Source organism: Buteo buteo, chromosome Z, assembly GCF_964188355.1.
Source record: "Buteo buteo chromosome Z, bButBut1.hap1.1, whole genome shotgun sequence".
NCBI lineage: Eukaryota > Metazoa > Chordata > Aves > Accipitriformes > Accipitridae > Buteo > Buteo buteo.
In genome coordinates this window covers 22,850,392-22,864,408 of record NC_134204.1, presented here as the reverse complement: position 1 = coordinate 22,864,408, position 14,017 = coordinate 22,850,392, and the positions used below count along the sequence as shown (strand labels likewise).

Here is a 14,017-nt window from a genome sequence, read left to right as displayed (position 1 = left end):
GTATGTGGTTTAAGACAGGACCCATAAGATATTTTCAGATTATTCTATTTTGTTTTTGGAGGAAAAATCACCCTCTTGAAAATTGAGTCTCCAGCTTGCTAAGCGCTGAGCATCCAACATCAGTCCAGCACGGAACACAATCATATCAATATTAAGACTGGCTACTTAGTCTGTAAACACTGGGTCAGGGACCATACTTCTGAATGTAAGTATGTATGCTGAGTTCCTAAGTGTGTGGCCAGAGGTTTTTTTTAACTGAAATGCTCCTGATTCTGGTAAGAGCAAAACACACCTACTTTCCAGTTAAAAAAAAACCAAAAAAACCCCAAACATGAGAAAATTCAAACAGCTTCTTAGTCAAAACAGCTACAGACAGGAAGCAGAAGTTTGGCAAGGAAATACACACTATTGAAATGTGCGTTACACTGCTCAGTGAAAACCTGATTTGACTAGCTTTTGAATATAGTTACTTTACAATTGATCTTGAAACTGGACACATGTGCCTATCTTGGGGCTGGACTCACAAACCTAATCTTCCACCTCACTGGTTGTGAACAGCAGTTTGAATCAGAAAAATGGTACAGAGGTTCTACAAAACAACCATTTCCCATCCCTCCAAACTCCGCTTGCCAGCATCAATGGCATTCTGCAGAATTATCAGTTGTTTGAACCAACGTTTGTTAGGTGGATCTTTCCTCAACATTTTTAGACAACAGTCAAAAAAATTACACTGTTTTCAGTAAACAATTATATATTGTTCTGTACTAAAACAGTGATCTAATCACTCACTACAAGTGATAATACAAGCCAATGGAATGGCATTATAATGCAAGAACAGGTAATAAAAGTCTAATAAAACTCAAAAAACTGTGTTGGTGATATCTGAATTAAACTATTGAAAAGTTTTCCAGGACTTGAGAGATTCTCTTTCGTGTCTTAAACTGAAGAGGGAGCAAGAATGCGGGACAAAAAATTATACATATTTACCTTGATGGTTAGTATCTTGTAACTGTGAGCCTCTGGGAAAGACTGGACAAATAATTTGAAGGAGGGAGTGTATCCTTTACTTTTAATAGTGTTTATGAAATGGGAGCCAGACGATATGAAAGGCTCCTAATATCAAAGCTTTTTAACAGATTTCAGTGGGACTCGCATTATATCTGTGGCTAAGTTGTAGATTAAATGTATAAGGACAAATTATACGCCAAACAATGAAGTGAAAGTATTACTTTTAGTAATTCACATTGTTACATAACACTTGATCATTTCGCTTATTACACTAACTCATCTATTTATTTTCCTGAAGACATAAAGCCACAATTCATCTAGTTTCTGCCCATACTGCAGTAAAAAAAAAAAACAACTCCCAAGCCTTCTATATTTACATATAAGCATCATCTAAAAGATGTACCACCATGGATAATTCAGGTTTAAATAAGACAGATTTTTACTGGAAAATACTTTACTTCACTTTTCCTCTCCACAGTTTCAAATATGACTTGAAAATGCTTAACTCCCTTTTTGAACAATGATACTGGAGTTCTTAAAAACATATATTAAGGGCATATATAAGTCACCTAAGGTGACACTATATGCAATGCAAGGTCATGAATCACTCTCCACCTGTTTACATTTTCCTCAATATATTTGCTATGAGACTAAAATACAGCAGTATCTGGAAATGTTGATTACATAAAATTATCATAAACTTATAAAGCACTGTTCTAGCTAAAACTCTCTTTAGTAATTATGAGCTATGCATAATAATAAAGAGAGGTACCAATGACAGGATAAAGGGATAGATCAAAGAAAAATATCTAGACCCTCCGCAAACATCGGGAAGTGATACTTAGCATGGACCATGACAGTTTATCTTTTTTCTTATACTAATGGCCTTAAAAGTTGCAAAGCATTATTATTTTCAAAGAGAGATCCCATTTATATTTTCATTATTGTTTTATGAGGTTTAAACTCTAATTCCTGATACAAGCTGCTGATGCAGCAATTAAATATATAAGAGGGTAGAAACCTCTTGCAGGAATGAAGTGGGACAGGAGACTAGAAACTTTCTTAAATCAATTGCAGATTCCTCTTAAGTTATTCTTGATTTTCCTCTTCTCACTTCAAATATTTGTTCCCACTTTTATTTCACCAGAGGTATCTGTTACTGCAGTTGTTTTAAATGTCACGTGAATTGAGTGTGTGCACTGACGCTCCTGCAGAGAGGGAGAAACTTCCAGTACAGGTGGGTAGGAGTGGGGTCAGGTGATGTTTTGTTTTTAATCCAGTTTTTCACATCAAATGCTTGCTGTGCTTTCAAAGCCACCATTAAAAATCCTGATTATTATTTGACACTTCTACTACTAGTGACCTATCCAAATGACCTGTATCATTTTGAAATAAACAGCCATGAGAAGTGGCAAGCCTCAATTTCTGCACCATCCACAAAAATTTATACTTAGCAATTTCAGATGGGATTCAGAATTAATTTATAGACATTTATAACAACTACTTTGCTCACTTCAACAGCTGTGAGAAATTGCATAGAAAGGAATAAGAATACAGAGAATACAAAGTTAGCTGAAAAAATGACGGTATAGAAGGCTCAAGTCTGAAATATTTCAGGTATAATCGGCTAAATATGGGAATGAGAAGAGTGAAAGACAGCTATTCTTACAAAAGAGGATTGAAAGGAGAAAACCAAAGGATTTTCATAATGCTTAGGAATCTAGAAAACACAGTAACCGTGGAAATAGTTATGTTTAGATTATGAGATCCAAAATGAAAACGAAGCTTCAATGTTCGTGTATGACAATTTATTCTGTGCAAACCTTCCAAGGAAACAGAGGCTGCAAAGATGTTTAAGCTGAATGCTAAAAACCAGATGAGGAACAAATCACAAGCAATTCCTTAGAGAAAAAAGGAAAGTGACATGCAAGGGAAGATACATTTCCCATGTAAATCAAAACCTGCCCTGTCATGTCCTTATCAGTTCTGGCTCCTCCTTAGCAAAGCACAGCCATTTCTCTATATTCAAATGGCCATTGACTCCATATTGCACGTGACCCCAGAACAGCTCCGTCATAATGACTGTTCATCAACACTGTACTGGTTTGTACAGCATTGTACTATTTAGGAGGGAAGAATGATACAGGTCATAAAACAATGTGCCCTACTTTTTATTTTTCCTGATATATCTGCATTGAAGGTAGTCCACAGCAAATTAACAAGTCTAAATTCCTAAATACATATCCAAACTATTAAAGTCAACCTGTAACTGAAAACCTAAGAGAATTTCTGCAAGAAATTTACTAAAACTTTAGCCAGCCAGCCAGAAATAAAATTTGAGCATATTCAAAGAAAACTAAGAAAATGAAAGGACTGTAGATTTAAATTCACTTTATGGTTTTTAAATCTGATTAACAAACTGAACATATCTATCTATCAATAGGGAGAGAGATACATTGATCCCTATTGATAAAGATATATAGGTATCTATCTATATATGACAAGAGATTATCTAAAACTGCTTATAAATAATATCATCCTGCAATAAACACCTGGAATTTAATTTAAGCCCACAAGCTGGAAGATAATTTAACCAAATTTAACAGAGTCTAAAGATGCTTTTAAGTGTAACTGAATTACAGAACTATCTAATACATTTTTAAGGACCATAGAAAATAATATTTCCGTGTTTTGTTTAAATCTGAAATTGCAAGACACTAGGAATTTCTATTAAGGCCTTACTAATAGAAAAAGAATATGCAAATGTTTTTGAGTAATTTTCTTGTTTTTAAAAAGGAGCCATATATTGATTAGTATTTAAAAGAAAAACCTACTAACAAACCAAAAGCATGCAGTGGCTTAGGCCCCCCCCCCCAAATCAGAACAAACTATCAAAAGCCACCCAAATTCTTTTCCACTCTTACAAGAAGAAATAAAATACCAAAGAAATGTCTGCAAGTATTCTTTTGGATAGATGTCATCATTTAAAGCAAATGTGTGACAGGGCTACACACATCTACTCAATTACCCAATTCCACATTTTGCAATTACTCAATGCTAAGCAGTTCAGACTATTTTCACAGCACTTGTACACTGTAGTTTTCTGAGTGAGGAACCAGTTCCCCTGAACTCTTACAAAAATAAATTAAATTATGAAACATTGACAGATTAGGTAGGACAAAAATAGCACCATTACATGGTACCTAATCCAGATATCTTCATCTAAATCAATACTCCTTAATAAGAGTTCTTTACATTGGAATAAGGTTCTATGCAAGCATACAGATCAATAGCTGCTCAGGTGAGACACATAATCCAATATAGTAAAGATTGTTTTAAATATGAGAAATTTGGCCTGCCATGTCATTTCGGAAAGTTTTAGCTCCCTGTGTTTTTCAATAAACCCTTTTTACAGTGTCTGAGTATTATAGTGTCCAGATTTGTGAACAGATGATGTTTATTTTGGCAACATTTTCCAAGACGCAAAAGGAAAGCAGAAGCATAAGTGTTGTGGCTGCAAAGTTTGTCATCAAAGCATTTTCCTTTTTTGATTCAAGAGATGAATTTTCCAAGAACAATAGATGAACCAAATCCAAAGGTAAAGAATTTAGTCTGACTTAAGTGAATCACATAATCAGTTCTATAATTGAACAACTGATCTAAAACTTACCATTTTTTTCCTTTTGTCTTGCTCTGTGGGAGGTTCCTCATCTTCTGTAACTTTGGGCTCTTCAAAATGAGACATCAACATGCAGCTAAGAATGAGAATAAGAACAGTTTTAACACACATTATTAACATGCATATTTTAGCTCAAGTTGTGGCTTAAAAATGCATTTCTGAATATGGAAAACAGACTATGTGGGTTTAAAAAACTAATATGGAAAAACCTACTGTTCTTAACTAGAATTTCCCAGTCTTTCCAAGGAAATGCAATATAAGCACTCTGTATCCTATCAACATGAAAATCAAAGTGGCATATACGCAAAACTAGCAAAGATTTCTCACTGAATTCATGAGAACTTAACAAGAGGACCTGAAAACTAATATGGTCAATGCTCTTAGTTCTAGAGACTAAAATCTCCAAGACACTGAACAATAATGTTTTAGGTGGACAGAAATGAGTCAGCTTCTGCAGTCATTTATATAGTTTTTTTCTAGGCAGGCAAAGCAAAGCTTTTAAACTTCTTATATTTTGTTTTGCTCCACCCTCAACTGGTAGGTACTAATACACACAAGTAACAGCCATATTTTAACTATTATTTTTGTAGTAAGTATAAACCAGAAAATATGAAAAAACAATTAAATGCCAGACATTCTTCTGTGTCTTGAAACAGTTTGAATGGACTTTGTAAAGACATTAATGAACGTTATCCTATAGCAAACATGCTTTCCATTCACTTTACATTCTCCGAGTTGAAAGAATACACAAATATTCTAGAACTTTACCAAATTTTTCCTAGAAAATCTGCTTTAAAAACCAAAAGGATTTAAAAATCACTCAGGTGACAACAACTTGCCACCAGGTATTAGGTATGTTTTATGGCAGGAAGGACACATAATCCAGATATTTCAAAGCACCAAGACAGATGAACATTATTACTCATTTTCAGCCCTGTACTACTGTGCATTTTTAATTGCTGCATTCCACTAACAGGTCAAATGTTCCTGCAGCTAGGTTGAATAACTTGAAGTTACTAAAATGAAAAAAAGTTCTGATTTTATGGGAAAATGTTCAGACTTACTCTGTTTATATATTCAGTTTTCTATTAACGTGTATTTAGAGCTGTATGAAACACTTGCTAAACAGCATGGCGGAAGGGTCAAATGCTAACACAGAAGTGATTTCAACGAAGGGATTAGTTACTTCAAAATAGTACAGCAAATCTCATGTCTCCTCTCCTCACAAATGGCATGATTTCTCACAACTCAGCTTATTTAAAAAAAAGGAGGCAAAAATATATCAATTGCAAAAACATACAAGATTGAATTAACTTTTTCAGACCTTGATAAATTTTAGGAACCACAAAGAGTAATTAAAAAAACTAAGAGAGGAGGGAATAAAAAAAGAGAAGATGGTAAAACTGGGAAAAATGTAAATATTGTTGAGACTAGACTAGAGCAATGGAATACTCCCCTTTCCAGAAAAATCTGAGGTCTGTAAAGCTTTCTTGTAGTTATCACTACAATGCAAAACATAGATGCTAGGAAACCTGGCTGAGTGTAATTCCTTTGTACTGTAAACCAGGGCACTGCGTAATCATTTTCATAACCTGATCAAAATTCCATCTAAAAACTGGTAAGACCTTTATCTTTGCATTTGTATTTGGAAAGCGTCTTCCAAAAACTCACTAATCTAACTACAACAGTTTCTTCAAATTTCCAGTTTAAATATATTCATGGTCAATTTATGCTTCAGCCAACACTATCATTTAATTTGTAGTCTTCCCTGTGCATATCTACCTGCTCTTCATACTTTAGTGGCTGCAGTTCTATATTGCTTCAGCCTTGATTCTCCTCTGCTAAACATGCATGTTGTTATAGTCTCTGCACTACAGTAATTAGATATTACGATAATCAGCAGAGTATACAATTTTTTTTCTGAAGTAGTTCAGGCTTAAATCATTCTTCTTCAACCTGGAGAGCCAGAATAGCACATACACCCTGCAGATGAGTGCTCTCAGCTTATTTACTTTCAGATGATGTCCAAATGTGTAACACAAATGTCAGAATCTCTCAAAGGACTCATCCAGTATCTGTCAATAGAAATATGTCCTTGGTTCAGTGTGCCTGTATTTTATAAAGCAAAAATAATGTCCAGAGTTTGGAGAAGTACAGTGACAAGTTCTACAAGCTTTCAAGGTTAAAATATGAAATTAACTAGGACAAAGTTTTATTTATTTCTCTGACAGAACTCCTTTCAACAAGTGCTGACAAAGCAGCATGTTTAGAAATAAAGGGACTCTGTAACATTGTCTCTGATAGTAAACAGAACATAGCGTCAAAGCACATTCCCAGACTTCGGAGTTACATCTTCTAAACGGGGGGGGGGGGGGGGGGAAGTACTTTTGCAAGCAATTCTTGGGCATAGTTGAGGCTCAGAATGAGTGTGGACCATTCTCAGGGCACACTTGTGTGCATACCACCTGGTTTAAGTGGAAAAAAACTTAATAGATTGCATGCAGGCTTTTGTGTGCCAGCTCGCTTCAGTGCCAGCAAACATCCCCTTAAGCAATTAATTAATTAGTTCAGATACAGTCTGTTCCATCACCAGGTAATTCTCTGAAAGTTAGAAAATGTTTGGTTCTTAGCATTCACTAAACACTGTTATTAGAATATAGTATCTTGTAAGGACATCTTGCAGAGCACCTGTTTTTAGTCTTACAACTCTCCATCGTTCTAAAAATATGTAATCATTACAGAAAAAAAACCCAACACTAAGATCTGTCATAAAAAATCCTTATTATTCAGTGAGGTTTTTTTACTTTTCCAGCTTTGATGGAATATCACCAGCAGCCTGGGAGTCAGCAGGAGATGAATGAGTGTGATGCTGGTTGGCAGCGCACTCTGAGCACCCCTGACACCACATTCCTGTCACAAATGAACTCTTGGTCCCAGCTCTAGAAACTGACTTTTGAGGTATGCCCTGTAGCAGCAGGTGTGTTAAGTGGAACAACTGAAAGGGGAAAACTATCCTTGTGGGACAGGTTTTCAAGTTCTTCAGGCCGTTGTAAATTAGGTCCACTCAATGAGGCTAAGGCATTTATGAAAAGATCTTGGTTAAACTCCAGATGTCACACTCAAGGAAACTCTGAGCTACCACCCTATCAACATACAAGCTTGTTGGATTGTAATTTTAGATACAATAGTCAAGTGAGCAAAAAAAGCAAGTCCAAGCATGTGAACATTTTAAGACAACAGTTAGTAGATAACTTAATGACCAATATAAAATTATATTGACTGACATTTTAAGCCCTCCCTCCCCCCATTACAATTATTTTTTAAGACTAAAAATTTCCTATCTTACTAAAACATTCATTCTTGTGAAAATGGAAGAGCATGTCTTAACTGCCTACAGATTTTTCCAATGAAAACACTACATATAAAACAGTACTACTACTGTTAGACCCACAAAAATTAATCAGATTTTCCACTTACTCTTTGTATGTTCCTGTTTCAGGATCTTCAGTCATAACATCATGCAGCCCTTCCACTGAAATGTTGATGATACCACAAAATTTATCTTGGATAACACTGGAAAAGAACAAAATTTATCTTGGATAACTTTGGAAAAGAACAGGAAAGTGACTTAGCTGAAGGAACTAAACAGGAAATTTGCTCAGTAACTGTAGAGCACATTTACTAAGCAGTATTTTCATTGCTTACTGCTTAGCTGAGCATGCGGTCAAGCAGCTAATTCAATATTTTTTTTAATTACACAAAGACTTCAAAAATGTGCAAGAAACATTATTCTTAAATAGAATAAAACCTTATGTGCCACTGTTGAAAACCTGGAAATAATTGCAAATGGACTAAAAGAAAAAATACATTAGCACAGGACTCAAGAACTGAGTGGAGAGGGCATGCTTCTGCTAGCAGGGAGGTCAGAGTACTGGCTTCTATTCTTAACAGATTTACAGATTTTCTCCCATCACTATTCAATGCAAAATCTACACACAAACCCTTGAGAAAAGGGCATCTTGTAAAGATAGCACACTCCCCTCTCTGTCCAGCCTTATGAGTATTTCTTCACCCTCCTAGCCAGCTGAATCACTCCCCATAACGGGTGCAAAATATCTGCACCCAGTTCTGCACAAAAGCCACTTCCCTGACTAGAGAGGGAAAGGTGGGGTAGGATTTCTCTGCTTTAACACAGCCACCTCCTGCCACTTGAAACACTAGGCTACTTAAGACAACTGCAAAGGGCTGGTAGGTATCACTTGGGACTTAAAAGAGATAAGCCCCTTTCCCCACCATGAGCTGAAGGCTAGACTGGATACCCTCACAACACCCAAAATGACACTAAACACTTTTAGACACTTGCCCTTGCCTTGAGAATTGATGTGCCTGTAGGGCAAGGGCATAGAAACATGATCTTGTGATTGATAATGCAGGTGCCACCAGCTCCTAGTTAATGGAAAGCAGCTGTCACTGCTGTTTCGGCCGAATTTCCTGCTACTGTAGGGCTACTGCCAGAGATGTGCTATTGTGGGACTTCGGTGCATGGACTCCTACTCTGTGAACTACAAAAGGATGAAGACATACTGCAAGTGAAAAGATGTTCAATTTGGGAAGACTGCAAAGGTTCCAGCTACAAAGAGCAAAGAAACAGAAATGGCCTAACTGATGATGGTAAACTACAACTCTCTTCCTGGGACTGCCATTGACTGAAGCACTTTATTACCCCGTTTGGAATTACAGGTTTAATTTTCCCCAAAAGATTCTGCTGCCGTCTAGTAGGCAGAAGCAGACATGTTCTATATTTGTTTAAAGGTACTGAATATGAAGTTCATGCATTGTTATTTTGATCCTTTATGTTTTAACATAGACAAATCTATTTCTTAAGATTCTTTCATTTCCTTTTCTTATTTGGGATGAAAATTGAAAAACTGGATAAACTGTAGCTCCTTGTACATTAGTTACTGCATTTGAAAAACTTGTCAGACATTCAAAAAAAATTTTATGTATCTGACAAACAGACTTTATATAGCAATGGATGCTTTGGAAAAAATGCCTATCAAGTTAGAATACTAAGCATATAAAAAATTTCTTTTTAATTTGTTTTTATAAGATTGATTCAACTCATGATAATTTTGTTTCCAAAGGTTTATTTTTGTTCCCTTTTTTATTCAGCTACTGTCAAATACTGGGATCTGAACTGTACTTTGTATAATGAAACTTGACAGTCCTGAATTCCACAAAATGAAAACTGACATTTTCATTCAGTCTGGCTTATTCTTATTATCATTGTCAAGTACACATTTTAAGAGACTTTCTCCCTTGCCAAAAAGCTTCTCCATCTCATTCAGAACAGCAAAGTATTAATTGTTGTGAGACTGAACCTCTGTGGGGTTCTGCAGACAGCAAGCAAACAGCCTACTGACCACACAGCACCACTGAGAAAGTGAGCGCTGCCTGCTTAGCAGCCTGCAGAACGAGCCCTTGGAGACAGAGCAGGTTTCTTCACTGGAGCCAGAGGTTCCTACCTAGCACACCTCCCATTAAAGCTCTTTTGCCTCCTGCTTTTTTTGAAACACATCTCTAGGAAAATGCCATTAATGTGGTTAATATTTTCCAACATGAGAAAGGAAACAGCTGTCCTCAGCTTCATGTCAATAGAGGACAAAGGGCATTCAACAGAGAACAAATGCAAACACTTCACACCTTGGAGAAGTAAATTATGGCCTGTATGTATGCACTATTTAATTATTAATACAGGTTGCTACCCATTACCTGATAGTTATATTTCTTCTTTCCAAGCTGCATGAAGAATCCCTAACTGTCACAGAAATTTTATAGTGGGAAGGAAGAGAAAGGTGTTTGACCCAATGAAGGCACAGCCTTTCCATCAGCTGCAGGGCTCATTATGGTCAATCTATTCAGGGAGGTTACTTTAATTAACCAACATGTAAATAAATACTGTAGGTATTGTGGTCATTAACTTTATGGTTTTTTCCAAGCTTGCAGATTGATAGGAGGAGCATATGGGGGGGGCCCATTTCAGTAACTTCTGTTTCCAAGGATCTGTGGTATTTCCAGAAAATATTGAGCATAGTAGTTGAACACCCAAAATACTGTTCTTGATAGTTAGCTCCAAAGCCCAAAGAAAAATCGCTAATTTCTTTACTTGGACAGGATATTTTTACTTTATGGCACAAATAAGGAATGATATTTTACTTCTTTCTCCAGTGGAAAATAGAAATTTCATGGTAATTTTTCTTTTTTTGAGGAAAGCAAAACTAAACAATGTAGAAGACCTTTCAAAATGCAGTAACTGCTGCCTGCAGCTTTCAGTAAAGATAATACTTTCCCTTTTCTCCCCTTTCTTTTTCCCTTTAAATGGGACATGAAGTTTCTTCCTACCAAGGACTCACTGAAATGTTTACCAAGTATGGAATCATTAAACAATGCAACTATTTTTAGAATACAAGACACATGCTGGTGAAAAATAAAGACAGCATAGGCTCATTGTGCTTTGAAAAAGAGAAACCTCAATTAAAGTTCAATGGCAATACTAAAATGCATCAGGCCTTATTTTTGTAGGAGACCGAGCCATGCAAATCAACATAATACCTTTTTAAAGAGACTAAAATTAGCCTGCTTGTTTCAAGAAATAGATTAGAAAGTCATGTGCGTACATTTAGAAAACACAGGGACACTGTATGTAGATGAACTTTCAAAACTGAACAGTTAATTCTGTCCATACAAAAATCTTAATTCAGGAGGAAGGCACCATTTAAGCAGTTCTGCCCTTGAATTGCATATAATCCAGATCAGTAATGGAACAAACAACAGCATCAAGTTATAACTGGTTTTATAACTACTCAGCTTCCCTAAGTTATCAGGACAAAACCTAATTTGGTATGCAGCAAAAATTACCAAAAGACAAGCCCAGAATTAGAGGATTATGACTTCTAAAAACTTGTTAGGATCTAAACCACTCCAGAACCCCATTTCAAAGATACAATTAACACATATTAACATTATTTTTTATTACAGATAGGATCTTTTATGCTGTCTGTAAATAAAATTCACCTTGCCTATAATGAAAAGAAAAGGTAGCAAATATTTAGGGCAGCTTGTACACGAATAATCTCAAACCTTTTATTTCAAAGTTTGCATAATTTGTCAGACAAAGAATAAAAGCTTTGCAAAGGAAAAAACAGATCACATCTGTTCTGAAAAAAGTCATATTAGTTTTTTCTTGTTCTATCTATCATTTCTAATACACTCAGCTGTCTATTCAACTTTTTATTATCCTGAGGTTTTATGCAAAAACTCAGAATCTGGATTTCAATTACATAGATAGCTACTGTAAATAAAGCTTTATCATCATCTTAGTAAAACATATATTATGATAAATTTTTAGGGGTACTTAAATAAAATGGTCCCCACGTCTGCTATGCATCTTCCTCAGCCCATCAGAAAGGGAGGAAAAATTCTGCATGGGAAAACATACTATTTTAGAGATTAAAAGGAAGAGGAGAAAATCTGTTCTGCTTTTCTACATTCACCAGGTTGAAGCAGTAAACAGCAAAAAAGGGAAAAGCTTAATTTCTTATCTTTACTAGTGTACAGTGGATTTGAGAAAGATTAATTCTCTATTCTTATCTCATTAGCCATGGAAAGAGATGGAGTGGGACAAATAGAGATTAATTTGCGTGTACTGTGAGCAATGTAAATGATTATTCCACACAGCCCCTCCTCCTCAGGAGCTGTGCGGTGCTAACGAGCTGCTAAAACAGTAATGTAGCAGCTAAGAAAACATTTCCAGGGGAGTCCTATGGCTGACCATAAACTTGATGACCATAAAGCGCCATTTTGCTTCATGACAGCAGACTCAACCAAGTCTTCTAATGTATTCTCTAATGATTTTAATAGTTAGACATTATGAACCACACATGCACATGAAAGGATCTGTTTCCTAGTGTGAACTTTTAAACACAAAAGCTACTAACTGCAAAAGGCGTTCCCCCACAACTGCATAATGAATCTCTCAACTCCTTGTTAGTCTAATCCAAAATGTTGGCAAGCTGGATATTAGAGGATGACTCCACTCCAAAGGATGCGGTCCAACTGCTCCAACTCTTTGCTTGCACAAACAGCTCTGACAGCATTGGTTTCCTTTCATGTTCCATCACTACAGATGGTGAGACTCATGCCTGGCAAACAACTCCTACAGCAGCTTGTCAGCGGAAAGGACACAACTTCAGAGGGAACCTCTTGTGCTCTTCTGTAGAGAGCAGCTGTGGAAATCAGAGCCTAAAACAACAGAGCTGTCCTCTCTCAGATTTCCTCAAGAACTAGGTTTGTTCACTCTCAACCTTTTCCCACTCCCGAAACTCTTTTCTAACAAAAGCACAGCAGCATTTCCAGCAATGAAAACTTGGTTAACTAGCTTCCACTCAATTTCAAGTCCATTATTTCTGAAGACATCCATAAAAAATTGCAAATTTAGAAATATAGCACATAAACCTGCAGAACCTACTACTGTGCAATCACTGTGCAGCTGTTACTAAATGAAAACAAGTTTAACACTCATCATGAGGAATTATGTAGGAAAGACAGAAAGTAACAAAAACGGGTTAAAGAGGAAGAGTCTGTAATGGATTAGCCACCCAAAAAATAATTAACCATGAATTAGAGTCGACGTTTTCCCTCCTTAAAAACATCTACCCATTACATTTAACATCTGATCTACAAGTAGAAAATTATTAAAAAAATAGTTTCTACTCAAGAATCCAAAATAGTTAGAGCTTTTGCCCAAGTAGCTGACTTCAGTGTTCCATAAAAGTATTTGATCTACTATACAGTAAATTACAGTAAAATATAGTATTATGATACAGTAAATTGCTATTTCATTACATTCAATAGAAACACATAACAAGGAACAACAAATGCATACTTGCACATTTACACCCACACAGTGCAGTCAAGGCCTCTGTATGTACTGGTAGCAAATAATGTGTCATTACTGGAAATGAACCAGAGACAGACAAACAGGACATTAGGGAGCAGCCCAACACAGCCACACACGTGAGTTACACCAGCAGAAAGCAGGCAGGCTAGAACAAGAACCTGGAAAGCAGTTCTGGTTCATCTGGAGAATGCCCCGGTCTCCAGGCTGGATCCTGGAACAGCAAGATACTTCTACACAACTTAAATCAAGCCCATGGAGGACAGACTATCAAAACTGTGTTCTCCATTTTTCCTTGAGCAAAGTGATCTAACTGTAAATTGTGTTGCTTATAAATGAAGTGGTTGAAGTCTCTAGGGCACAGGCCTGTAGAA

General features: G+C 36.2%; 1 protein-coding gene across 6 annotated transcripts in view; it reads right to left on the bottom strand.

Moving 5' to 3' along the window:
* Nucleotides 1-14,017, bottom strand: part of IPO11 (importin 11) — a 106,543-nt gene that overhangs the window by 4,836 nt on the left and 87,690 nt on the right. For all 6 annotated transcript variants that reach the window (XM_075019779.1, XM_075019784.1, XM_075019783.1 and 3 more), the window contains 2 exons: nt 8,165-8,260; nt 4,679-4,763 (listed from right to left, as the gene is read on the bottom strand). In XM_075019779.1, the coding sequence (XP_074875880.1) occupies nt 4,679-4,763; nt 8,165-8,260 (181 nt within the window). The remainder of the gene's footprint in view (nt 1-4,678; nt 4,764-8,164; nt 8,261-14,017) is intronic.